General features: G+C 39.9%; 1 protein-coding gene across 8 annotated transcripts in view; it reads right to left on the reverse strand.

Moving 5' to 3' along the window:
- Positions 1–27,477, reverse strand: part of r3hdm2 (R3H domain containing 2) — a 294,373-nt gene that overhangs the window by 20,458 nt on the left and 246,438 nt on the right. For all 8 annotated transcript variants that reach the window (XM_073071109.1, XM_073071106.1, XM_073071107.1 and 5 more), the window contains 6 exons: positions 26,520–26,643; positions 24,274–24,431; positions 22,256–22,407; positions 17,599–17,699; positions 13,683–13,852; positions 3,819–3,963 (listed from right to left, as the gene is read on the reverse strand). In XM_073071109.1, coding sequence (XP_072927210.1) covers positions 3,819–3,963; positions 13,683–13,852; positions 17,599–17,699; positions 22,256–22,407; positions 24,274–24,431; positions 26,520–26,643 — 850 coding nt within the window. The remainder of the gene's footprint in view (positions 1–3,818; positions 3,964–13,682; positions 13,853–17,598; positions 17,700–22,255; positions 22,408–24,273; positions 24,432–26,519; positions 26,644–27,477) is intronic.

The following is a 27,477-nucleotide window of genomic DNA, read 5'->3' on the forward strand; positions in this document are numbered from 1 at the left end:
GAATAATCACTCCTCCTCCAGTCTAATCCTGCAACTGACATCTCTCAACTCCGGAACCATCCTAGTAAATTTCTGCTGTATGAGAAATGAGAGTGGTAGCTGTGTGGAATGAGCTTCCAGTAGAAGTGGTAGATGCAGGTTCGATTTTGTCATTTTAAAAAAATTGGATAGGTATTTGGACAGGAAAGGAATGGAGGGTTATGGGCTGAGTGCAGGTAGGTGGGACTAGGTGAGAGTAAGCGTTCGGCACGGACTAGAAGGGCCGAGATGGCCTGTTTCCGTGCTGTAATTGTTATATGGTATGCTTTCCAACATTTTCACACCCTCTCTAAAGTGACATAACTAAAAATGGACTCAGTAGCAACACACACAAAATGCTGGAGGAACTCAGCAAGCCAAGTACAGTTGACATTTCGGGCTGAAACTCAGTTCTGCTGAAGGGTTTCTGCCTGATACGCTGACTGTATGTTTTTTACTTCAGTATTCACTATGGAAAAGGATCTTGGTGATTGTAGTGATGACTTGTAGTGGACTGAAAAGCTTGAGCATGTAGATATTCAGAAAGAGGATGTGCTGGAGCTTTTGGAAAGCATCAAGTTGGTTAAGTCGTCGGGACTGGATGAGATGTACCCCAGGCTACTGTGAGAGGTGAGGGAGGAGATTACTGAGCATCTGGTGATGATCTTTGCATCATCAATGAGGACGGGGGAGGTTCCGGAGGATTGGAGGGTTGCGGATGTTGTTCCCTTATTCAAGAAAGGGAGTAGATATAGCCCAGGAAATTATAGACCAGTGAGTCTTACTTCAGTGGTTGGTAAGTTGATGGAGAAGATCCTGAAAGGCAGGATTTATGAACATTTGGAGAGGCATAATATGATTAGGAATAGTCAGCATAGCTTTGTTAAGGGCAGGTCGTGCCTTACAAGCCTGATTAAATTTTTTGAGGATGTGACTAAACACATTGATGAAGGAAGAGCAGTACATGTTGCGTACATGGATTTCAGCAAGCCATTTGATAAGGTACCCCATGCAAGGCTTATTGAGAAAGTGAGGAGGCATGGGATCCAAGCGGACATTGATTTGTGGATCCAGAACTGGCTTGCCCACAGAAGGCAAAGAGTGGTTGCAGACGGGTCGTATTCTGCATGGAAGTTGGTGACCAGTGGTGTGCCTCGTGGATCTGTTCTGGGATCCTTACTCTTTGTGATTTTTATAAATGACCTGGATGAGGAAGTGGAGGGATGGGTTAGTAAATTTGTTGATGACACAGAGGTTGGGGCTGTTGTGGATAGTGTGGAGGGCTGTCAGAGGTTACAGCGGGACATTGATAGGATGCAAAACTGGGCAGAGAAGTGGGAGATGGAGTTCAACCCAGATAAGTGTGAGGTGGTTTATTTTGGTAGGTCAAATATGATGGCAAAATGTAGTATTAATGGTAAGACTCTTGGCAGTGTGGAGGATCAGAGGGATCCTGGGGTCCGTGTCCATAAGACACTCAAAGCTGCTGCGCAGGTTGACTCTGTGGTTAAGAAAGATGTGAAAACCATAGAAAGGGTGCAGAGGAGACTTATAAGGATGTTGCCTGAATTGGGGAGCATGCCTTAACGAGAATAGGCTGAACTTGGGCCTTTTCTCCTTGGAGCGATGGAGGATGAGAGGTGACCTGATGGAGGTGTATAAGATGATGAGAGGCATTGATCATGTGGATAGTCAGAGGCTTTTTCCCAGGGCTGAAATGGCTACCACAAGAGGGCACAGGTTTCAGGTACAGATGAGATGTCAGGGATAAGTTTGTTTGTTGTTTTCTTTTTTTTACACAGAGTGGTGAGTGTGTGAAATGCGCTGCCAGCAACAGTGGTGGAGGCGGATGCGATAGGGTCTTTTAAGAGACTTTTGGATAGGTACATGGAGCTTAGAAAAATGGAGGGCTATGGGTAACCCTAGTACTTTCTAAGGTAGGGACATGTTTGGCACAACTTTGTGAGCTGAAGGGACTGTATTGTGCTATAGGTATTCTATGGTTCTATGCAAGTCCATCTGTTTCAAATTCCATAAAAGAATATTTGCATTTTATGTAATTACTTGGGAGTGTTAAAAATGTGACATTCCCACAGAAGGGAACTGAGCCAAGTAGTAGGCCCTTCCACAAACCCATCAACTCATTGCTGAGTTGGAGGCTCTGGAGTAGACTGGAAACAAGGACCTCAGGGTTATATGTTGTAGGAGTTACATCTCTATTTCATATGTTTTTTTTCCCTTGAAAGGTATGACAGAGTATAGAAGCTCAGGCCAGGAATTAGAACATTCAAAGAAATTGTGTTTCTCATGTTCAAGTTCAGTTTATTGTCATTCAACTGTGCACATGTATATCACCAAAAGAAACAATGTTTCTCTGGAGCAAAGTGCATAACATAGCAAATATAACTAACATACCCAACACTTAAGTAATATTACCACAAATAAAAAGGTTATATGATACAAGTTAAAAAGTAAACAGTATATATTACTGCCGCTTCATGTATGATGAGATCTGGGTGGTAGCAGGGAGTAGTTGTCTTACAGCCTGGGGGAAGAAGCTGTTTCTCATCCTGACAGTTCTTGTCCTAATGGTACTGTACCTCCTGCCTGATAGTAGAGGGTCAAAGAGATTGTTGGATCGATGGGAGGGGTCATTGATAATGCTAAATGCTGTGCGTACACAGCACTCCTGATAAATATCTCTAATGAGTGGAAGAGAGACCCTAATGATCCCTTCAGTAGTCCTCGTAATCCCCGTTCCAAACGGCGATGTAGACTCAGTGGTGCTCCTGTAAAGATTTACTGAAATGGGGGAGGGGAGCCTCATACACCTCAATCTCCTCAGGAAGTAGAGACGCTGCTGTGCTTTATTGACCAAAGAGGTGGTGTTGAGGGACTAGGTGAGATCATCCATCATGTGCACTCCCAGAAACTTGGTGCTCGTAAATCTTTTCACAGAGGAATCATGTATGTGCAATGAGGATCGGTCAGACTGCACCTTCCTAAAGTCCACAATCATCCCTTATCTTGTCCATGTTGAGACTCAAGTTTTTCAGCACATTGTCCAACCATGATTTGATCCACTTCAGTGAGGTGACCAGAACTGAGCACAGTACTCCAAGTGGGGTCTGACCAGGGTTCTATACAGCTGTATATTACCTCTTGGCTCTTGAACTCAACCCTACAGTTGATGAAGGCCAATGCACCATCAGGACTGGACGAAGGGTCTCGGCCCGAAACGTCGACAGTGCTTCTTCCTATAGATGCTGTTTGGCCTGCTGCGTTCCATCAGCATTTTGTGTGTGTTGCTAGAATACTTATTAACCTTGAGCACATGGTAGATGTGGAAAAATAGTAGCATGGACAGAATGCTTTTGTTTTGACCAGAAATAGAGTTAGATTAAAAGCAAGATGTTTGGATAAGACAAAAGATAGAAGCAATGTACTTAATGAGCGCGCAAGTGTGTGTGTGTGTGTGTGTGTGTGTGTGTGTGTGTGTGTGTGTGTGTGTGTGTGTGTGTGTGTGTGTGTGTGTGTGTGTGTGTGTGTGTGTGTGTGTGTGTGTACACTCACATTAGGAAGGAAGGAGATGAAAGTACAATCTTGAAACATTTGTCAAGCATACTGTACAGTTGCATCACTGCTTTTAACCCTACAATGGATTCATTGCCTTTGTCAATACTAAAGCAACAGAGGGTACAATTATCACAAACATTTAAATAGTTAAATGTTCTCTGGATTAGAAGAATCAGTATACATTATTTTAACCCATTTTACATGTTATTTGAAGAGTTATTCACCTTGTGCTGGACCCACAGGTCTGGAAAACTGGGCAATAAGTGGCAGTGGTGTTAGACCAGGACAGACATTTGTCACGTTCGTCACTGGAGATGGCGTTGGAGATTGGGTTGGCGAGTTAAGAGGACTATTTAGTTGTGCGTTGACCTGAGGAAAAAATGTCAGAAGTAAACAGCAAACATCACGGATAAATAACTTTAAGTTAAAACTTTGCAATATTGTCCTACAGACCTTTTCAATGCAAGTACAGGTCCATAATCCCTTATCCGAAATCCTTGGGGCCAGCTGCATTTCCGAATTCAGAATTTTTCAGATTCAGAATCCCTCCTTATTGGTTCCGAGACCACCCACAGGTACCAAAAAACATGTATGCTCAAGTCCCTTATTTAACCTGTCTCAGTGTGGGTGGACTTTGGGGCCTGGCGGAGCTCCAGACCTACACACATCCTCCCGTATACTTTAAATCATCTCTAGATTACTTATAATACCTAATACAATGTAAATGTTACGTAAATAGTTGTTATACTGTATTGTTCAGGGAATAATGACAAGAAAATTTTATTTCCCACAGAAATATTCAATAAAACATAAAAATATACAGCTTCAAACGAACCGAATCAAACACATGGTAAATGACTTATTGGAATAAATGTAGAACGTCACTGTCACTATAAAACTTCAGTAACTTGTCTTTCTGTTTCTTTAAATCATATGCAGTGGTAGTTCCGACACCATATCCTTCAGTAAGATGCCACACAGACACACCATGATCAAGCTTTTGCAATAACTCCACTTGCTGCGTCATTGATAATGACAGATGCTTCCTTCTCTTTTTCTCGTTGTTACCCATAGGGGTATCTGCAGCTCTCTTTGACATTTTCACAGTGAAATTAAACACAAAGTCAACAGTGAACACAAAACATCAGTGAACAGCAAATGCAAGTGTAACCAGTACGAACACTGAGCCACAACTGACGTCTGGCAGCCTCTGCTAGTGCTGCCACGTCACACCTGAGTGACGTCAGCTGTTGGCGAAATAAACTTCGGTTTTCGGAGCTTTTTGGATTTCAGAATTTCGGGTATGGGATTGCGGACCTGTATTAGTTACGTTTTAAAACTGAAGAACATAAGGCAATGGAAATTAACTGTTTCCTAAAACTTCCACTTGTCTTTTTAAACTTTAAATAATATCAAATCAGAACACGATTAAAAAGATAGAGTAATCAGTTTTAAAATGGTGTCTGAATTATGTCTGCATGTCCTTGACTAATAACCCCTGCCACTTAACTCTGCTTCTTGTGATACCTGCATTTGGTATTGTGAATGTTCTAGTTTCCTGTCTCAAAGTTTCAAATATTGTGCATTAATTTCTGGACAAAATTGTTATCTGTACCTCATTCCACTGCATATACTCCATGAGTACAAGGTTTCATGATATTTATATATAAAAAAGTAGTTGATCATGCAAATGTTACAAACCTGACAAAATCTATTGTCATCTTATTAAGTTCCACTGTTCAATACAGAAAACAATGTTTTAACATTTGAAATTAAATTGACAGAAGCTGGAGAAACTAGTAAAAAATCATAATGTCAAGTCTACTGACTGTGGAAGAATACAAACATGTGAATTGGTGATTTTGGCTTCACAATGAAATGATCCAGCAGCCTGAAGGTAGTGTACAAGATAGTTAATTAAAAAAAAATCTCCAGTCAAGTTCTTCAACAAATCTGAGATATCCTATTTCAACATAAGATCACAGTCATAAAAATTAATACTTCAATTAAAAGCTGTAGAATAACCTTCCAGATGTCCTAATTACAGCTTGTGCTTGTCAGTTAAGCTGTCAGTTCCTCAGAAATGATCCACTGGCTTAGACAAATGTGTAAAATGCTAAGCCATAAACAACACATTTACAGCCTCAATAACAAAAAAAGGAAAAAAGGGAAAGTAATAACTTCACAAAGCATAATTTACAGGGGAATAGATTTTTAAAAACATCTTTCTCCATGAAAATCTATTTTGCAATATATTTCTATTTTGTCCATCTTGATAAAGTTTTAACTTGAAGTTTTTCCTTGAGAGAGCTACAACACCAAGTATAGTGGGATAAGAGCGATGTGACAGAGACTCCCGCTGATGTATTTTTTTTAATTTATTACCCAAAATAACTGCTTTTACAGTCACTCAGAAGATGATCAGGCCAGCAGCTAACTTGAAGGAGAGACTCTTAAATTTTCGGAATACAGGGATGCGAGGTTTTACACTCAGTGGTACACCTCATTAATGTGAATATCTCATCAGCCAGTCACATGACAGCAACTCAATCCATAAAAGCATGTAGGCGTGGTCAAAAGATTCATTTGTTGTTCAGACCAAGCATCAGAATGGGGAAGAAATGTGATCTAAGTCACTTAGACTGTGGAATGATTGTTGGTGCCAGACGGGGTGGTTTGAGTATCTCAAACTGCTGATATCCAGGGATTTTCACACATAAGTCTCTAAAGTTTACAAAAAATGGTGCGGAGAACAAAAAAAAACATACAGTGAGTGGCAATTCTGTGGGCAAAAATGCCTTGTTATTGAGAGAGGTCAGAGGAGAATGGCCAGACTGGTTCAAGCTGACAGGAAGGCAATAGTAACTCAAATAACCACATGTTACAACAGTGGTGTGGAGAAGAGCATCTCTGAATGAACAACACATTGAACCTTTAAGTGGATGGGCTACAGCAGCAGAAGAACACAAACATACACTCAGTGACCACTTTATCAGGTACCTCCTGTACCTAATAAAGTGACCACTGAGTGAATATTCGCTGAAAGTTTTATTTTTAGTAGACCCAAAGAGAGATGGTGATTTTACATATGCAGAATAGCTGAAGGACATGTGTACCAATTTCAAGTTTTAAAAAAAACATTTTTATCCAGATCTAGCCCCACTATTCTAGAGTACAGAAATCTCAAGTAGTGCTTCAAAATATGTGGAACAACTACTGTAACTATGAAAAAGTGGTGTTTTTTCTTGCTCCACTTTTTTATGCTGTGTATTCAGTAACTATATAATTTTGTAAACCAAACTGTGCTGAAAGGATGACTAGCTAATATTACCATTGACTTTCCCAATAGACCTTCACTGGCTGAAGTGATGGGTGGCTGACTTTTCCGTTGGCCTCTGTCAATATTGTGATGCAATATTTTGCTCAGAATTATACTATAGGATTCGTCAGAGGCTCATGTGTATGTATGCTCATCTTTTGTTGTGGAGAAGTGCCCTGCCTACTGTTATAATTAGAACATGATCAGCATCAAAGGTGCTAAAGAAGCAAACTTCTGCACAAAAGATGCAGGAAGTCAAGCTGATCGGACCTTTAATTTAATTGTGCCTATGATATATTATGGTGATTAGAAAATGCCAGTTTAAAATAATGGACTTCATTGACCCAGAACATAAATGGAGTAAAACCTTATTCCCAATAGTACCTGATGGAGTTTGGCATTGTGTCCCTTAAAAGGAGGGAAGGTGATGAACATTATAGTCCTAATCTATCTGGCGGAGACAACAGTAGTGCAGCTGAGTTAATTTTTCTATTGCCATATTGGCGCAGACTATTGAGAGAAAAAAAATCAACAATCCAAAAACACAGGTGTGGTTTTAAACTATTTAACCACTCCATTTTCCTCCTTTTTTATTGTTGCTATACTGAGGTGTAATACTGTAGTTTCTTCCTAATGAGTTTCAGACACAAAATTACGTATATCATTACTGGACATGTGATGACAAAGAGAAAATTTGCAGGACTAAGGACAGAGCAGGAAGATCAAACTAATTGGATAGTGTTTTAAAAGAGCTTGGAATAAGGTTAATGGCCTCTTTCTATTACATTAATACAAGGCCCCAAAGGCGGGGAGGAAATAATATAATTTTATTTTCCACTCGAGGTCAAGGATGTCTCCACTATTAATAAGTTAATTTTATTGTGACTTTCAGTCAACTTCTGCAAACGAGCTCTAGCAGATGGTTAGCTGCTGAGAAAACGACCACCCTGCAAACTTGTACTGTATATCAACATCAACATCCCTTGACCTGATATGCTAATTATTAACTCTTTTTTACTGATTAAAAAACAAAACTGGAACAAATGCTCTCAATGATATCTTGGGGGTTAAACTCAACAGCAGCAGAAAATGAAATGGGATTTAGCCAAGATATCCAATACTATGGAGTCCAACACTATTAAATATGTACTGGCTGTTCATTATCATGATTTCAGTAATCAGGAAACATTAACCATGCTTTTAGTTGCTTTAGTGCATCCCAACAGTTCAAGCCAGTAGTACTGCCTGTAACTCTAGTATGCAGTCAGTGAAAGCAGACGTACAAGTCAATCCAGAGGATTTATCAACTATTTGGATGAAGTTACAGGGCATGGTCAATACTGAGCACTTAAATTTTCAGATGCAGCACTGAAGGCCCCTATAATCAAGGTGGAAGAGCTCCTCAAACAACAAATGGCCAAAAAGCCTTACATCAAATCAGTGGTAGTAGCATACGCTGATGAGATCAATGCAAGGTGTGAAACCCCATGGCCATAGATGCAGGCTGAAGAAAGTTCAATGTCCTCACATGCCTGATCAAGGCAGCTAAAATCTCATCTCCCACCAATGTCACTACTTGCTCTTGTACTGCTCCATGCAATATAGCCTCACCAATCAGCTAAAAATCATCATCAATCAGGACCAGGGCTGAACCAATGACATCTTCCTGTACTTATCAGTACTCCAGCTACACCGTAAGCAATTCAACCATGACAGCTATATCAACCAAACCCACTACACAGTACATGGCAACAGAAGAAAACTGCATACCATTTTCTTACACATCATTGTCCCCTCATCCCACAGACTGTTCTGATTTACAACTGTTATGAGATGCATCTCTCACTTTGCCACATTTCTAGTCTTGGGCACTTCGCCTTTCAAATAGCCAAGAGATCCAACCTGGTAAGATGCTGTTCAGAAGCAAGAAAATGAAAATTAAGACACACTGTCACTTGATGCGATACTTGCACCCACAGAAACCTGGTGTACAACGAAGCATAGCTCAGAACCAAGATCTGCATGCACTGGGTGTAAGTGGCTTATCGCCAGTGAAGGTGCCTGCTCTCCAAAGTTCTGAAAGTGTGGACTTGGATGAAGAATTCAAGAAGCGGCTGATGGGCAGCTGGGTTTTGGCTAGTGTGCCAAAAGCATTTATCTAATAGTAAGGAACATGGGGAATCCAGTACATGGTTTTATTAAGATCTTGGAGTCTACCTTCCCCTGTGCGGAAATGGTGAAGCACCCATTGCACATCGACCCAACAATCACGAAGAATTTGACTGCACAATGTCAAGTTCAGTGTTACATCACAAGCAAAAGCCAGCCAATATTCTATAGTGAAAGCTCTTCTGCTGTGCAAGATCTGCTTACAAACATAAGTTTCGATTGTTGTTGGCATAGTTCTAGACAATAGTGTTCAAAGGAGCACTTCAGAAATGTCCCTAAACAAATTATAAGCATTACCAAGGCGTCACACTGGGAGAACCGTGACACTGGTTGTGTGACATGCAAATCTACTTATCCCTTTCAGAATAAACAACATTTGTGATTTCACGTTGCACCTCCTCCAGTGTCCGTGCTGTTATCCATCAGCAAGACTGCTTCCACATTGGGGCAGGGTGTAGTTGACAGTTGGACTTCCTAAATCAAGAGCTACAAGTTCATTCTCTAAAACCTTACATGCAACATACATGCACCAGTAATGTTGGAGAACTGTTCAGGAACACAAATATGAGCAAACACAGTGGGGAGGGGGTGGAATAAGCACTAAAGGAATATAGAAGGGTGATTAATTGGTGTTTATATGTTTTTCAGCATGGTTGGATGTTTAATCATGGTATTTTGAGTTTTAGTTGTCACTGCAGTCAAGTATTGGGATGGTCAGCTCAAGAGGGCAGGCAAGACAGGAACAATGAAATGAGATTGGGTTCCATAAGACCATAAGACACAGGAGCAGAATTAGGCCATCTGGCCCATTGAGTCTGCTCCGCCACTCAATCATGGCTGATCCTTTTTTCTCCTCCTCAACCCCAGTTCCCAGCTTTCTCCCCGTAACCTTTGATGCCATGTCCAATCAAAAACCTATCAATCTCTGCCTTAAGTAAACCCAACGACCAGGCCTCCACAGCTGCACGTGGCAACAAATTCCGCAAATTCACCACCCTTTAGCTAAAGAAATTTCTCCGCATCTCTGTTTTTAAAGGGCACCCCTCTATCCTGAGGCTGTGCCCTCTTGTCCCAGACTCTCCCACCATGGAAACCATCCTTTCCACATATACTCTGTCCAGGCCTTTCAACATTCGAAAGATTTCAATGAGATCCCCCTCATCCTTCTGAATTCCAGCAAGTAAAGACCCAGAGCCATCAAACATTCCTCGTATGATAATCCTTTCATTCCTGGAATCATCCTTGTGAACCTCCTCTGGATCCTCTCCAATGCCACCACATCTTTTCTAAGATGAGGGTCCCAAAACTGTTCGCAATACTTAGCGTGAGGCCTCACCAGTGTTTTATAAAGACTCAGCATCACATCCTTGCTCTTGTATTCTAGACCTCTTGAAATGAATGCTAGCATGGCATTTGTCTTCCTCTCCACTGACTCTACCTGCAAGTTAACCTTCAGGGTGTTCTGCACAAGACTCCCAAGTCCCTCTGCATCTCAGATTCCTGGATTTTCTCCTCATGTAGAAAATAGTCCGCACATTTATTTCTTCTACCAAAGTGCATGGCCATGCATTTTCCAACATTGTCTTTCATTTGCCACGTTCTTGCCCATTCTCTTAATTTAAGTCCTTCTGGATCCTACCTGTTTCCTCAACACTACCTGCCCCACCACCAATCTTCGTATCATCTGCAAACTTGGCAATAAAGCCATCTATTCCATGTTCATAGAAAGTGCAATCCAATCAATTGTTCTCTGGTTGCCTGTCCAAAATCTCCTCCTGCCCTCCTCCTCCTTTTGTTCTGCTGCTGGGTTTTCCAGCATACAGTAAAGCCACAACAAAGCTGGAGGCTCTATCTGCTGTTTACACGAAGATGCCGCCAGAGTGGTTCAGGCAGCAGAAACATTGTTTGTGGATGTCAATGGTCTAGTCCAGGAGTGGTGAATGTTTTTGTGTGTTCAAATTGGCAATAATCTTGTAAAAAATCCTCTTGTGTGCCATGGTAATTTTAACCAGAGATTATGGATTGATTAATGAACTATTAACAATAGTTATGGACTTTTTTTTTTAAGGAAAAAGGATGAGTCCTGTTGCTTATTTATGTGTATTCATTGTTTTACTATTAATAAAATTATAACAGAGACAGACTGAAATAGATAAGACAGTTTAGGAAACCTGTTCAAAACTTATTAATATTAATCTTTTAAAAAGAGAATTGAAAAATAACATCATTTCTAAGTAGTATTGTTATTGTAACCGTTTACAATCCAAACACTGTGTACAAGAGGTCTGTAAGGATTTCAAAATGTATTATCTAATGTCATGTGAACCTGCAGAATCAGGAACCTACAATCCTTGTTAATTTCTAGCAAAAGAGAAGCAAATGAATTCCACCATCCAGGAGTAAAGCCTATCTGATATGAATGCCGCGTATCATGACATGTTGCATGTGCCTTCCGCCCTTGCACGGTAGAAGTCTAGAAACATGAACACTGCTGCCCACCATGACTTCGGCAATTGCAAGCTGACTGAGCGTCAGAAGATGGAGAGTACAGATAATGCTCAAGGTGGCAGAATGTGACTAATGAAGTTCCACAAGGAACATCAACTATTCACTGTATTGGTAAATGACTTGACAATGGATAGAAAGCCACATTTTCAAGTTTGCCAGTAACATAGTAGGTAGCTTTGTAAGTAGCATAGGTGGCAACATTACATTAAAGAGAAATTAATAGATTGAGCCAATGGAGATTTCAATGTAGACAGATGTGAGGTCATCAACTCGAGGTCTAAAACCAAAAGAAAGGGCACTTTCTAAATGGTGAAAAGCTCTAAAGGGTGCCTGACCAAACAGATCCAGGGTTCATACACATGGATCATTAAAAAGCTAGAGACAGGTGCAGAAAATCATCACAAAGGCTAACACAAAGTATACTGCAGATATGTGGTCAAATCAAGACGTACAAACAAGCTGGATGAACTCAGCAGGTCGGGCAGCATCTGTTGAAATGAGCAGTCAACGTTTTGGGCTGAGACCCTTCGTCAGGACAAAGGCTGTCTTATGGTCTTGTGAATTTGATCTTTGCATAGAAGAGATTGGAGTATGAGTGGATGGAAGTTATCAAATGTTGGTTGGAACACACCTGGAGCAACACCAGCAGTTCCGGGGACTACACTCCTAAGAAGTAGAGACTAGTCATGGAGAGGATGCAGTATGTGCTTATAAGAGTGATAGCTGGACTTCCCAGAACTAAATCGTAAGAGCAATGTAGAGCGATTACACAAAACTAGTTATTTAGGATACTAAATAATGACTTTAATGAAGTTTTCAATACATTACTAGCAACTGATAGAATATGAAAGAAACAATTTCTCCCAGTTGTACAGGATAGGATAAGGGAACATTTTCTAAAAATTAGGACCAGGTATTCCTGGAGCTAAAATCAGGTAACACCTTGACATGCAGGAAGTAGGAGAAAATCTGGAAGTCTTTTAAAATCCCGTAAGTGCTCTTCTAGCACTTGTTGCTTGAGCATTATTTGCCTTGCGTCTTGTTCGTTACTTTGTTCCTGTGAAAAAATGGCTCCTAAAAAGCAATTAGGTGGTCAAAGCAATTCCTCAAAGGCTAAGAGAGAGCATAAAGTGCTATCTCTTGCCGAGAAAGTAGAAATCTTAGATCTTTTGAAAAGTGGCATGTTGCATTCCGAAGTGGGCCTTAAGGTCGGTAAGAACGAATTGAGCATTTGCACAATAAAGCAGAAAGAAGCTGAAATTCGTGGAACTCAAAGATCTGCTGAAATCCTCTACAGAAGATGATGATGATGAAGATTTAGAGGAGGCAGAGCCATCACTTTGGACACTTGAAAAATTTGCAGAAGTTTTTCAACAGGCACAAGTGTTAAAGGATATGATCGTCGACTACAATCCTTCAATGGAACAAAGCCTCAGTATCACCTGAGGGATAACAACATGCCTACAACAACTGCAAGATTTGTTTGATGATGCAAAGAAAAAGAGACAGCTTCCTATAACTATGTTTCTAACTAAAGCATCTGCAATTCTGAAGTCTGGAAGTTCAACGCTTGAAGATCCTCAGCCCTCAACCTCAACAGTTCCTGACTTTAGTATTATTGGGCCTCCTCTAAAGCGTCCTTGTATTCCCTAAACAAGACAGTGTAACAACTACTGTACAGGTGTTACAAGTTTTACTCGTTGTTTGATCACTGTTTGCCTCACGTCTCGTTTGTTCACTGCTTGTGTTGTGAGCGAGAGGAACATGTACAGTTTCTTTTTCTTGTCACTATTCCCTAAACATTACACTATAACAACTATTTACATAGCATTTACATTGTATTAGGTAGTATAAGTAATCTAGAGATGATTTAAAGTATACGGGAGGATGTGCGTAGTTATATGCAAATACTACGCCATTTTATATAAGGGACTTGAGCACCCGTGTATTTTGGTATCCGCGGGGGGTCCTGGAACCAATCCCTCGTGGATAAGGAGGGCCGACTGTACAATCAGTACAAAATTAGAATAACTGACTCAGTTGATAGATAGCAGCATGAACTACAACATATATTAAACAATTAATTGGATACCTGGGTGGGATTATCAGGGTTGTAGAGCTCAGTGGGTTTCTGCCCTCGCTGCTCCACACTATAGTATTTGCACTGGTTCCACTGTGGTAACAAGGGAGGCTGAGAGGGTTGAGGGCCATTAGGTACACTCAGCTGCATAACCACAACTCCATGACTGGGTGCTGGTACACCTGAGGTGGGGAGACAAAACAAACTGATTACTACCTGTGCAAAGTTAAAGCAACATGTCAGTATTAGGTAGTAAATCACGTACATATAATTCCACTTTGAGAATCTTCATTTAAAATATACTTACCTCTTTAGGATCTGAAGGTACTTCCTATTACAAAATACCACCCAAAAGAAATCAGTGTCAGCACAGTTCAGATACAATTGATTTTATTACTGTGCCTGATTTAGTTATACTTAAATAAAATCTGCAAAACCAGTCACATTGTCTGCCCTACCAAAACAGTAAAATCTCATGTTACAATATCTTACTGATTTACTCTAGCTTAAGTGGTTGATTTTGAAAATCATCTCAAACATTTGCAGTTTCCCAAGCTTTTATTTTAAAGTATTAAATTTGGATTTGATGTGTATTAGACTATATATGAAACTAATGAGACTTAAAATCTGTTACTCAAACTCTCTAAAAGGATACCACTTATTATAATCCAAGTACATTAGGCACTTTTGTAAGTGTTCATTGCAATCCTTTTAAAGCCAGCAATTTCAAGTGTCTGGTTAGAGTGCAATGAACAGGGTGTAAACATCCGGGAACGCGATGAAATGTAAGAGCATCTCCAAGACTTTTGAAATGAAAGATGATGAATTCTCTTCTCTGTTGGAACCAGGGAACACTAAGTTGAAGAGCAATATCGGTTAAATTAGTGAAATTGTCAAGTCACAGATGGATGAGCTTCTGCAGTTTAGGATACTTTAGATCCTTAGTAAATAAGGACAACCACTCACTTTAATCCTGATTTCAATTTTGTCCTAGAGGACAAGTTCAGTGCAGTACAAGTACAATATGACAAACTACAGAGCATCTTTCACTGAACTATTGCAGACTCCTGCACACAAAAACTGTAAATAAAGAAGATAGCCCAGATTTTGCTGAAGTAGGGCATTTGCTGGATGCTAAGATAGACCTGTTTGTACATGTTTTGGTTTTAGTTTTGCTACAACATCATTGGAAATGCAAGCTGATAACGGCGCAGCGAGGTCAACTGGGCATCTGGGACCTTGATGAACAGAATCAACAGTATATCTTCTTATCCAATGAGATTAAAACATTGAGAAATAAACATGAAGGGATGAAAAGGGTGGGTGATTTAGTGGGGGCAAATTTAATGCCAAAACAGATACACATACAGAGGAAAAGGTATAGATTTGGCGTAAGTAGAAAAAGACAAATTTGAAGCAACAAAATAAAAATTGATATTGAAACTATTCACAGCTTAAAGAAATGAGAGTCCATGCTTACAACTACATTCTAAGCAAGAGAAGTTAATCGGCAATCATTAACAACTAACATGCTGGTGTAGGTTTAATTATACTGAAAATTACTAAACTTTCTGTTACTAGTTTAATGCATAATTAATATTACAACCTCATGAAAATCACGGGCAGGTTAAGCGCAAAATACTATTTTTTTGAAACTAACAGTGATTTGTAATTCCTCACTATGTTGTCAGCCAACTTGCGCATTAATAATGCTGTTATTTGTTCATACACTGTTACATTTTCAAATAAAAATGTCCCAGAATTAAGTTACTGCTGTGCTTGTGTAAATTCCAGCAAAAATCTAAAGAGAATTTGCGATTGCAATCATCCTAAGCAATATAACAAAAGATTCATTTACTGATACATAGGAAAACTGGAGGGCATGCATCTCTGCAGCTAATTAAAAGGCAGTAGGTGCTGACGCCTGTAATTTATGCATTCACATGATAGTACCACGGAGACTCAGAACCTAGATGCCAGAAATACTTCAAGAGAGTTTATCTCATGAATGTCACCAAATCACTTTATTCCTCATTGATGAACTTGATGAGATAAGGGTTTTCCAGTTCATCAATTAGAAGGTTCCAATTTCAGCAGCATCTCACTTATTAGGCTGGTGGATTTTCACGTCTGCATTTTCTCTGGTTATATTTTATATTGCATTAAGATAGTCACATTTTTGGAAAAAAAAGTTGATTGCAATTAAAAGTGCATATTCCCCTCTCCTATTCCCTCCAGTTTCCCCACTATTACCCAACAAAACTGTGCCAAATTTCTGGCTTCACACTTTACAGAATCACTGAGCATAACACCTAATTTATGAACTACTCTAGGTTTAACAGTATTATTACTTTGAGATGAAAAGGCAACTGCCAACCTTTACAAGCTTAAGGCCACATGATTGCAATTGGCAGACCTATCATTCAAATCCACAAGCATTTGGAATAAAAAGGGAACACTGGAAGAAGTTTAGGACACTTCTGTTTAGACAGCCAGAGTCTAAGCATTGCTGTTTAATCATATCAACATATATTTATTGAGCCTCACTTGGTCATTCTGTTAATTTTTTAAAAATTAAAAATACATCCTCTGTTAATTGTGCTCTTTCTTCCACAATTTAGTCTTATTAACCATCCACAGCATAGTTATATTCTTGGTGCTCTTCCTTAGGAAATTGACTTTAAGTAGTTCTGGTTTTGTTTAATGTTTCTCTTCGTGTCCTCGTTGTTGGCTGAACAGAACACTATTTATTACTATGCTTTGTAGGGATGACATTTTAATCTCTAAAATCAGGACTGAACATAAGAAAAAGGAGCAGCAGCAGGTACATTCAGCCCCTCAAATCTGCTCTGTCATTCAATCAGATCATGACTGATCTGACCTTGGCTTCAACTCCAATTTCCTGCCTGCTCCCCATGAACTTTAACTTTCCTACTGAATGGCTGAAAAGCCCTGCAGCCATAACAATTTCAGCCAGTTAAAATTCAGATGGTCAAGCTGTTTCTCATTCCTTATCACACAGTTTTAACTTATGGGCAGGCAAGGTGAAAGGAGAATCCAGAAAGCACAGGACCTACCAAAGCTGAACAGTAGGATTTCATCATCAGTATTTTGTTTAGTTTCCTTCACAATGATTGGGAGGGTTAGCCACAGGGACAAGGCCACAGTTAGACAGCCTTAGGGATAGAGTTGGTAGGGAGATGCAGGGAGAGGAAACAGTGATCAGACTCTCTGATAAGTGGCACTGTATGAAAGGTGGCAAGCAAGTACATCTGCACACTAGGAATGAAATCTCCTTGAGTTTCTAAGACTCTGTTTTAACTTGCCCCTCATCCCCAATCCACTCCTCTTTATTTGGAGAACATTTCTGGGACCTGTTGCCACCAGATGTTAATTTCCAACAGAGCTTAGAATTAAAAGAAAACTGCCTGTGTGCAGAACAACAGACAGTTCATCTTAGAGTGATGCTGCCAGTCCTGCTGAGTTTTCCTAGTATTTTCTGATTTTTTTGAACAGCTTAGAATGTTCATTACTTATAAAGCTATGGAACTTATGAAAACAATTAGACTAAGTATGGTTAAAGGGCATTTGCCTTCCATTCTCCCCAGGATAGTGTCCCAAAATCCTGGATCAGTCTTCAAACAGAATAATGCTATCATATTGACCATTTCAATTCATTCATACAACACAAATATATTTGTGCTTGGGGTTTCTTAATTCTCCGTTTTTGCCACCAAAACCTTTGCAGGGAAGTCTATAGTTTATGTCATGTTTGTGACAAATTATGCTCGGTATAAACAGCAAAGTGTTAAGAGTACAGACATGATTTTACAAATCCCTATCAGAGTGCGAGCACTAAAAGCTGCTGATGCTTTGCCAAGTTGATGTATGCTAATCTGAACATGTGCGAGAGTAAATATGCACTAACCTGTATATTGTTGCTGCATTTGCGCTGGGTTACAAGGAGAGGGAGATTGAGGCATCTGGTACTGCTCTGGACCAGGTGGCTGAAGGAATCCAACCGATTGGCTGAAAAAGTTTTGCCCAGTTTAGTTTTATACAAAGCAGCTGTTACACAGATCAACTCACATAATCTATCTATATAAGTAACAGGCAGGTGTGCAACACAAGTGTGTAGTGTCACACCTGTAAGTGTGGCCTCAGAGGAGCCACACCTTAAAAGTGTCACACCTCAGGTCATCACATCACACCTGCAAAGAGTCTTACGTCTAAAGGGGCAAAAAACAATCCATGGTTGGCTCAAGTAACCAATTATCCATTGTTACCAATTTTCCCCCCAAATACTGCAATTTATGAACCAGCACACGCCATAAAAACGACCATATAAACCAATCTAATCATGATCATCATGGTGCTTTGAGCTGCCAAATTCATTAATCCTTAGGTCACTCTATGTAGCTACCAGTAACATTTATAGAACACAAATTTTATACAATTTCAAAATCAAAAAGAAAATCACTGAACTTACCCATTAACAAAATGCTGGAGGAACTCAGCAGGCCAGGCAGCATCTACGGAAAAGAGCAAACTTCAATGTCTTGTGCTGAGACCCTTCATCAGGACTGGAAAATAAGATAAGTCAGAGCAATAAGTTGAGGGGAGGGGAGGAAGAATTACAAGGTGGGAGGTAATAGGTGAGACATCTCTCCTCCTGGTTTCACCTATCACCTTGCACTTCTTCCTCCCCTCCCCCCACCTTATTGCTCTGACTTTTCATCTTATTTTCCAGTCCTGAAGAAGGGTCTTGGCCTGAAATGTTGACTGTACTCTTTTCCATAGATGCTGTCTGGCCTGCTGAGTTCCTCCAGCATTTTGTTTGTGTTGATTGGATATCCAGCATCTGCAGATTTTCTCATGTTTGAACTTACCCATTTAATCATTTTCTTAATATTGGAAATTAATACAATAAATTCCATCCTACAGGCCTACCGCTGTCTGGAATTTAAATTACAAATTGCACCTATACCTTAAATGAATTAAATAAATACCATCTACTACGGACAAATTCTGTGTGCAAAATGCACTGGGAATTGTTTATCACCACCTCCTGCACAACTACAATACAAAGTTCATGCCATAATTGGCCTGCACAGAAAGACTGGAGGAAATAAATTGTAAGCACATATGTGACAAAGTAGCAACTTGTTATTTGCTGGTTCCACCCATTTTCTGCGGAACTTTAATGTCCAGAAAATATCAGTACAATCTGTCTCACATAACACCAGACAAAACAATTATCAAAAACAACTGAAATTGGAGCAGCAGAAAGAAAAAAAACATTCAGCAGTTCAAACAACTTGTGAAATGAAAATTTTGAGTTGAAGAAACCTTGTGTAACAGTAATGGGATTAATCTTTGCGCAGTGCTGAAGTGGCATGCTTGAGGCAGTTTAATACTGATCTTGGATATTGCGGCAGAAGTCAGTCTGTGAGGCAGAGACTGGCAATAAACACCCATTCAAGGTGCAAGACAGCGGATCAACTTCACTGGCACACAGGTGCACCAGCAGCAGCTTCAAGAACCAAGAATTCTCATAACACGTCAGGCAAAGGGAAATGTATTAAAATTAGGTAAATAACTGAGAAGAAGCAAAGTTCCAGAGAAGTTGCTGTGGTATAGAAACAAACAACAGAGTTTATGAGTGAAATTTATAAAGGGTGTAAACAAGAAGGCTAGCCAGAAGACAAATGAAAATGCAGTCTGTAGGTGACAAAAGCAATGATGAGGGTTCCAGCATCTCATGGGTTGAGTACGGGATATATAATTGACATTAAGGGGTGTAAATAGGAATACTTTGTGACAAAGTAGTTAAGGAGGTTTAAAGATCAGCTTGGGTCAAATAGGACACCATGGTTACAGGCTGGGACATTAACCAGCGAGGGGAATAACTTAATGGCTAAAAGTTTTCCATGTTTAGCTGCAGCAATCACAACTCGTCAAAAACTGGATTTCAAGTTAGCCACCTGCTAGAAGGAAGGTACTGGAGGATCAAGAGAGGGACCAGAGAAGTGGAGCTGGGTGTCATTGTGAAAGATGAGTCTATCTGTGGATACTTTTCCAGAGGGATAGCATGTAGACGGGGAAGAGGCAGCATGGTAGCGTAGCAATTAGCATAATACTTTACAGCACTGACTCTAAGATCAGGGTTTGATTCCCACTGCTGCTTGTAAGGAGTTTGTACATTCTCCCCATGACCCCACTGGTGCTTCAGTTTCCTCCCACAATAAAAAAAAATGTACGGGTTAGAGTTAGTCAATTGTAGGCATGCTATGTTAGCGCCGTAAGTGTGGTGACATTCGTGGATTGCCAGCACAATCCTCACTGATTTGATGCAAATGACGCACTTCACTGTAGGTCTTGTTATACATGTGGCATATAAAACTAATCTTTATCTTTATAAGAGGAGGTCAGGATTGATCTTAGCATGTTAAGCAAACAATACAAAAGTCACCATGTACAATACTGTGCAAAAGTCTTAAGCACCTATATATAGCTAGGGTGCCTAAGACTTTTACACAGTATTGTAGCAAGTTTATGTATTGCACCGTACTGCAGCTGCAAAAAAAACCAAAATTCATGACATATGTGAGTGATGATAAACCTGATTCTGATATGGGTCTCTATTGTGGACTGAGAGTGGGAAGGGGGCAGAGAGAGGGGAATCATGGTTGGGAAAAGGGGAAAAGAAAGGGGAGGGAGCAGGTACCACTAGAGAGACATTCTGTAATGATCAATAAACCAATTGTTTGGAATCAAATGACCTTGCCTGCTTTCTCAGGGCTGGGTGTGTTTACACCAGTGCCAACCCCAACTCCTGGCACTCCTTCTCTGCTACCTGTCTGTCCAACACCCCTCCCGGGTCGCTCCACCCTGGCCATTCTCAACATCCTTTGCTCCCGCCAGATTAACAAACTTGCTCTTCGCTCCACGTTAATAAATACATTACTGTTCAAAAGTCTTACACATCCTAGCTACCTGTATATATGTGTGTCTAAGACTCTTCCACGGTACTGCAAGTTGGAAAAACAATATTTTATTCAGTAGCAAGAAACAGGAGGTTTTCCAGAGTAGAGCAAAGTTATTTACACCTCAAGCAAGTTTCAAAAAGTGGTTGGTAAATACTGCCAATGTAGTATCTGAGAGACCTGTACTCTCCAGCATGAGTACAGTGTGCAATTCTTTTTAACCTATGAAATATTGCTGCAGTAGATTTGCTGCATTACAGCGATGAGCAAAATGCTATTGCGTTCAGGCTGAATTAGGGCTGCAGAAAGCATTAAAAGGCTACCCCATGACCAGCAACATAGGAGATCTATAAATTCTCTCAAAGCAAAAAATACATTAGGATAGGAAGTGCAATATACAATGTACATCCTTACATATTATTTTATGTTTTCCAAAGAAAAAGCAATGCCCTTTATTATCCTCCTTCAATTGGCAAAGAAGGGATTCATGAGGATCTACAATGCCTCCTAGAACACAGTGTTAATCATTCATTGAAACAAACTTTTGGTGAAATTCCAATTTAGTTTGTTTCAAGCTGACCTTGAACATGGGCTCCCAGCATGGTAGAATTGCTCCACACTGCTTGGCTAAGGATTTAGTTATGGGTTAACATTTTGTAAGTGCCCATGGCTACATTTCAAGTAAAATACAGCAGCAGTTGAAGATCCCATAACAGCTTGACATATTTGAGAAGACCACAAAGAATGAATCATAATGAAGACAATTTCAGAGTTTGCATTCATATACTGTATATGTCAAATTTACAGAGTTTGTAGGATAATTTGTATGTTTAGGTTTCTGGACAAAGTTGCACCTATACTGAGAGCCTAAATGGCTGGGATTGTTGCTTCTCCCTGCCAGTGAGTAAGCACTGGATGTGAGGTTGCCTGTGCTGTATAGTTTCTAAACTCTGTGGTATATTCAATTCTATGTAGAAGCCCAACATTACTTATTGTGATTGGGATATGCCCTATATACTTCAGGGGCATGCTGATTTTGTGGAGAGTGACACTGCCACATAGGTCAGATGCATTCACTGCTTCTGCTAGAAATCCTATGGATCTCCACTAAGTAGCCTTAATAACTAGTGAGCTCAGTTCACTAGAAAACCAAAGGCTAGTCATAATACCCATGGCTGCTTGGAAAACCACATAAAATTAATGAGTCCAAGATCAGAGTATGTGCATGATCTCTGTTGTATCTCCAGCATCAATATGATGTGAAGAGATAATATTTATGGATTTGCGAGGTATTCCTGAAAGTGCACAATACTGAACTGACCTTTGTACATTGTATTGCAGAGAATCCACCTTCATAACTCTCACTATTCCTTTATTCAAAGGCACTGCTCAGGTTTTCTGTGCTGGTTAGTTTTAATTCAACATTAAATACAGAAACTATAGTGTAGTACAAGAGAAACAGGTACAATCAAAGTATTTCTCCAAAAGTCATTCTGATTGTAGATTAGAAATTATGTCTCAGCTGTGTGAATGAGTGGCAACATGCTTCCTAAAATATGGGTCCTAACTGGGTGCATTTGCTAGATAACAATCTCTTACCTTGTGCTATTTTGCTGGGATGGTGGAATTACACTGTAGTACACTGGCACTCCTCCACCAGGCAGTGTTCCTTGCACAGACTGACTGGGTACCATGACGGGCTGCTGGTAGGTCTGCTGTACAACTACTTGAGAATCACTGGACATTGGCACCTGGGTGATAAATAATAAAACAAAATCAGTTGACAGAGACATTTTTGGTAGACTGCCATAGTAAATACAGCACAGAAAGAGGCTCTTCTGCCCACTGAATCTGTGCTAACCATTAAGCACATATTTATACTAATCCTATACTAATCCCATTTTATTTACCCCACATTTTCATCAACTCCCCAACAGATTCTACCGCTCACCTTCACACTAGGGACAATTTACAGCAGCCAATTAATCCACCTACCCACAAGACCATAAGATAAAGGAACACAATTAAGCCATTTGGCCCATCAGGTCCCATCTTTGGGATATGAGAGGAAATCAGAACATCCAAGGGAAACCTCTGTAGTTACAGGAAGAATGTGCAAACTCCAGACTTGGGTCACTGGAACTGAGAGGCATTCATATGATTAAAGAGAGATTCTACTACCTAGTGAGAAATATGTAAATAATTCCTCTGGTCGCTTATTAACACTACCTACGTTTGGTCATACAAGTGCTGGGGCCTTGACAGGACCTATCTAGAGTTTAGAAAATTTAGAAGAGATCTCATTGAATCATAGAAAATATTTAAAGGCTCAACACACAGTAAGTGGGGATTATGCTTCTCTTGGCAGGAGTATCTTAAAGCTAGTGGTCACAACAGGACAAAGATGGAGAGACACTTCTTCATCCAGGTGACTGATCTTTGGAATTCTCTCCCCATGAGGCCTATGGAGGCTTAGTCACTGAGTATATTCAAGGGAGAAACTGATAGAGTTTTGAACATCAAAGAATTACAGGTTATGGGGTTGATGTAGGAAAGTGGTCTGAGGTATAAGATTAGCCATGGGTCTCATTGAATGGAGGAGCAGGCATGAGGGGGTTGAATGACCTACATCTGAATCTGTGTTCACATACTTAAGTCTCAAAATGTCATTCATGTTTTATAACAAAGGAAATAGATTACCTAGCATACAAAAAGGGTGTACTGCCCCATTATCCAATTACACGTCAAAATGATTTGCAAACAAAATAAACGAGAAAGTGGCTCTGAGATAAAGGTTGAGGAGATTTTAGGGAAAAGGTTTCACTTAGAGGCAATGGCCTTCAAGAAGGGCACATTCAGACACATAACTCAGAACTCCTAAAAGAGGATGTGAAATACCATACATGTGGAAATCTGAAATAGGAACAGAAAATGTGGGCTATACTAACCATGTGTGAAATGCCTGAGTCATTAACTCTCCTCTTTCTCACCACAAATAACACCCTGATGAATATTTCCATTTTATAATCAAGATAGATGTAATGTGAGCTGGTGACAAACTAAACTGTTCTCTGTCTCTCTTGCACTGCACTACCCTGCCTCTATCTTCCCCAAATTCTAAATCATTTGCTGACTCTTTAAGATATCTGTTGGACATGTTCAATGAGTGTAATGTCAAATCCCCAGTAAAAAGGAGGCAGTGGAGTTGCACGAGCAGACTCAGCTGAACATTAGTTCAAACCTTTACGTCACATAAACTCGAGTAAAAAGCTGAATCATTATAGATGCTCATAAATCATCCTACAATCCTGACATTGCATGTTTCGATGACGCACAGCAAAGAACAGAGTTATGCCCACTGAAACTTTATTTAATCATTGCACTAGCAGCACTACAAACCACACTTACCAACCTAATCAGAAGCACCTCCTAGTGTTTTCTGATTTTGAGGACATGCACATGAAGGGAATGAACAAATCCAAACAGGAAAATAGTGCTTTGCTTGGAAAATATGCTTCAATAACAAATCTACTTACTGGACCTCAGTGATAAAAAGACAATACGAAAATGTAGTTCTTCTGAACATCTCATTTAATATTCAACAACAGAATCATTACCTGATATGATGGAACAGATGAGTATTGGACCATCATTCCCTGCATCTGATTTCCCAGGTTGTTTCGCTGACTATTCATCAAGCCTGGTGTCTGAGGTTGTTGTACACCCATCATCCCCTGATAGGTCTGCTGCTGGTTTGGTATCACACCCTGTAAACCTAGGTTCCAAAATAATAAATTAACTAAGAACTAGACCACTGGTCACAATATAAAGGCAACACTAACAAAACCACGAGATAGATAGGAACAGTAACAAGAAAAATGAATGTCCAATTCATTAGTATAAACTGTCCAATGATAGCTTCTCTCCTGTATGGAGGAATTACAGAAATGGTGTACTTACTTTTTAACCTGCAATTAAACAACCTCCTTTTAAAAAAAACACCTCTGGTGATGCATTAGATTTATAGCTAGTAAATGAGATATGAAATCAAACATGTGCCGAGTTTGTGATTTAAGCCAATGATTAAGCCTCACATGCCTGGGTTAAAGGGAAATAAAGAGATCAACCAGTGTTCTGACTCCAGATTGCCACCCAGTGATCTGTGTTTCAAATCCAGGTGTGGGCATCAAGTAGGAAAAGGCACTGGCTCAGCTGAGCTATCTTCATGCCTCACAACAGCACTTCTGTATCTGATACCAGAGACAATAGATATCTCTGAAAATATTACCTTTAATATTGGAAGTTAGAAAAAACACTAAACAAATAAAATCCTTTCAGCACAACACAAAGATACACAAGATGATAAAGAGAATATAAGGAGCACACTTTCAGGAAGTTTGCTTCGCAACACTGCAGACCTTGAGGTTGATTTCCAATTACTGTTCAGAAATAAACTGGCACAGCAAACAGGATGTCTGTCACAGGTGTGGGCACTTCTTTTTCCATAATTGAAATATGACAGATTTTATACCCTGATAGCAAATCTGACCATTAGAAGCAACAACACTGCTTCTTCACACAACAGCTTTGTCCTTCCAGATGGAACGGCATTCATTTTTCAATAACTGCTGTTTAGTGAAAGAAATTTGCCAATCAGAAAAGCTTACTAAATCACCTAGTCAAATATACTGGCAAATAGACTAACCCTTAAACTGCAGGGAAGCTGTTCCCCTGGGACAACTCCTTTATGGAAGACTTAGTTTGTTCATTGAGACACTGAAGCAAACACTAATATTGGAGCAATAAAAGTATGTATCTGTTACATTGAGCTTTATTATTGCAATAGTGTGCCGTGAGACTGGTGTCTTATGACCACTGATGTGTGCAATTTTCTGAACTCTGGTGGAATTATTCTTCCAAAGTTCTTTAAAGACATCAGTAGTGATTTCCTGGCTGGAAAAAGAAAACAATTTTTGGTAACCATTACATGGGTTAAAAAACACTTGAAGCACTGATCATGATTAATCCCAACAGTGGAGGCCCCATTTTCTACACACTGTGCAATATGATAGCCATGGCAAGTTTTAGATAAGCATTCCCAACAAGAGAAGAAAAATCAGGACATGCCAACACTTTGCACAGGACCATCAGGTGAGAAGTTGCATCATTTGTGAGAATTGCACATAGTAAACTAAATTGCAAATGTTAGAAGCACAATCAGGAAAAGTTGTTACACATGATTTTTCCTTGCAAAATGACACTGAGGCAAGACTTCTCCATGGAACAGTATGAAGGACACCAAACATAGAAGAAAATGAATGGGAAAAAAGTGGCCACTGAAAGCTCAATAACAAGACTGAGGAACAACTTCATATACATTTATACAGATCAACAAAGTTGAAGAACAGCTTTATTGAAGAGTAACAGCTGATTTCTAGAGGTTAAAGTGATTTAATGAAAATTTTCTGTGTGACTAAGGGTTTTTTATTATTTATTAATCTTTCTGGATATGGGCACCACTGACACTTACTGCTTATTCCTAATTGCCTCGAGAAGGTGGTGCTGAGCCACCCTGTGGAACACTAGCAGTCTTTCTGGTGACAGTGCTTCCACAGTGCTGCTGGGGAAGAGTTCCAGAATTTCGAACCAGTGATGGTGAAGGAATGGCAAAATATTTCCTGGATGATGTGCAACTTGGAGGGGAACCTATGGGTGGTGGTGGTCCCATGCACTTGCTACCTTTGCCTTCTTGGTGGTACAGGTTTTGGGCTTGGGAGGCATTCTCAGAGCAAATGCTTTGATATCTATGTCAGCTGGAACTTTTCAAATTATCTTAAGTTTGTAAGCAATGTACTTCACTAACCTGTTTGTTGCGCTGGCTGAGGCAGCTGTTGACTGCGCTGAGAGTTGTAAGGAACCTGGGAGAGAGGACGATACTGCTGGTTGGAACTTTGGTACTGCCCAGGGGGATAATATGAGACTGGTATCTGCAAAAAGAGAAAGGGAACAAAATAATCCAGTTGACTTTTGAGACTGTTACTTTAAGGACCTGGGAATTAATTACTATTCTCAATCTAGAAAGTCAAAAGAACATCACACATTTGTGAATCGATGATACTCAGGAATGTAAGCTTTTAGTTACACCAGAGACTATTTTGTGTACACAATGAAACATGCCAGAGTCTATGCTAATATATAAAAGTCAATAGTAAATGGGGTGCTAGAAAAGTGTCAGTTATTTAACCAAGAGATCTTAATGAAATTCAATAAATAACTTTAAATGGCTGGCCAAACAATGTCAGACAAGCCTTTCTAAATCATTTACATGCAAAATAAACTGCCATGCATTTTGCACAAATTCCAGTAGACCACTTGCATTACATACAAGCTGCTGGTACTATCCTTGTGTGATATTGCCAATTCAGCATTAACTGACAACAAATTCAGCTATTTATATATAACCAAATCAGGTTGACTGAAGGCATATGGTGCATCAGCCTTCATCAATTGTGGGATTGAGTTTTAGAGCCGAGAGATAATGTTGCAGCTATATAGGACCCTGGTCAGACCCCACTTGGAGTACTGTGCTCAGTTCTGGTCACCTCACTACAGGAAGGATGTGGAAACCATAGAAAGGGTGCAGAGGAGATTTACAAGGATGTTGCCTGGATTGGGGAGCATGCCTTATGAAAATAGGTTGAGTGAACTCGGCCTTTTCTCCTTGGATCAGTGGAGGTGGCGGAGGCAGATATGATAGGTTATTTTAAGAGACTCCTGGATAGGTACATGGAGCTTAGAAAAATAGAGGACTATGGGTAACC

Source organism: Hemitrygon akajei, chromosome 18 (assembly GCF_048418815.1).
Source record: "Hemitrygon akajei chromosome 18, sHemAka1.3, whole genome shotgun sequence".
Taxonomy (NCBI): Eukaryota; Metazoa; Chordata; class Chondrichthyes; order Myliobatiformes; family Dasyatidae; genus Hemitrygon; species Hemitrygon akajei.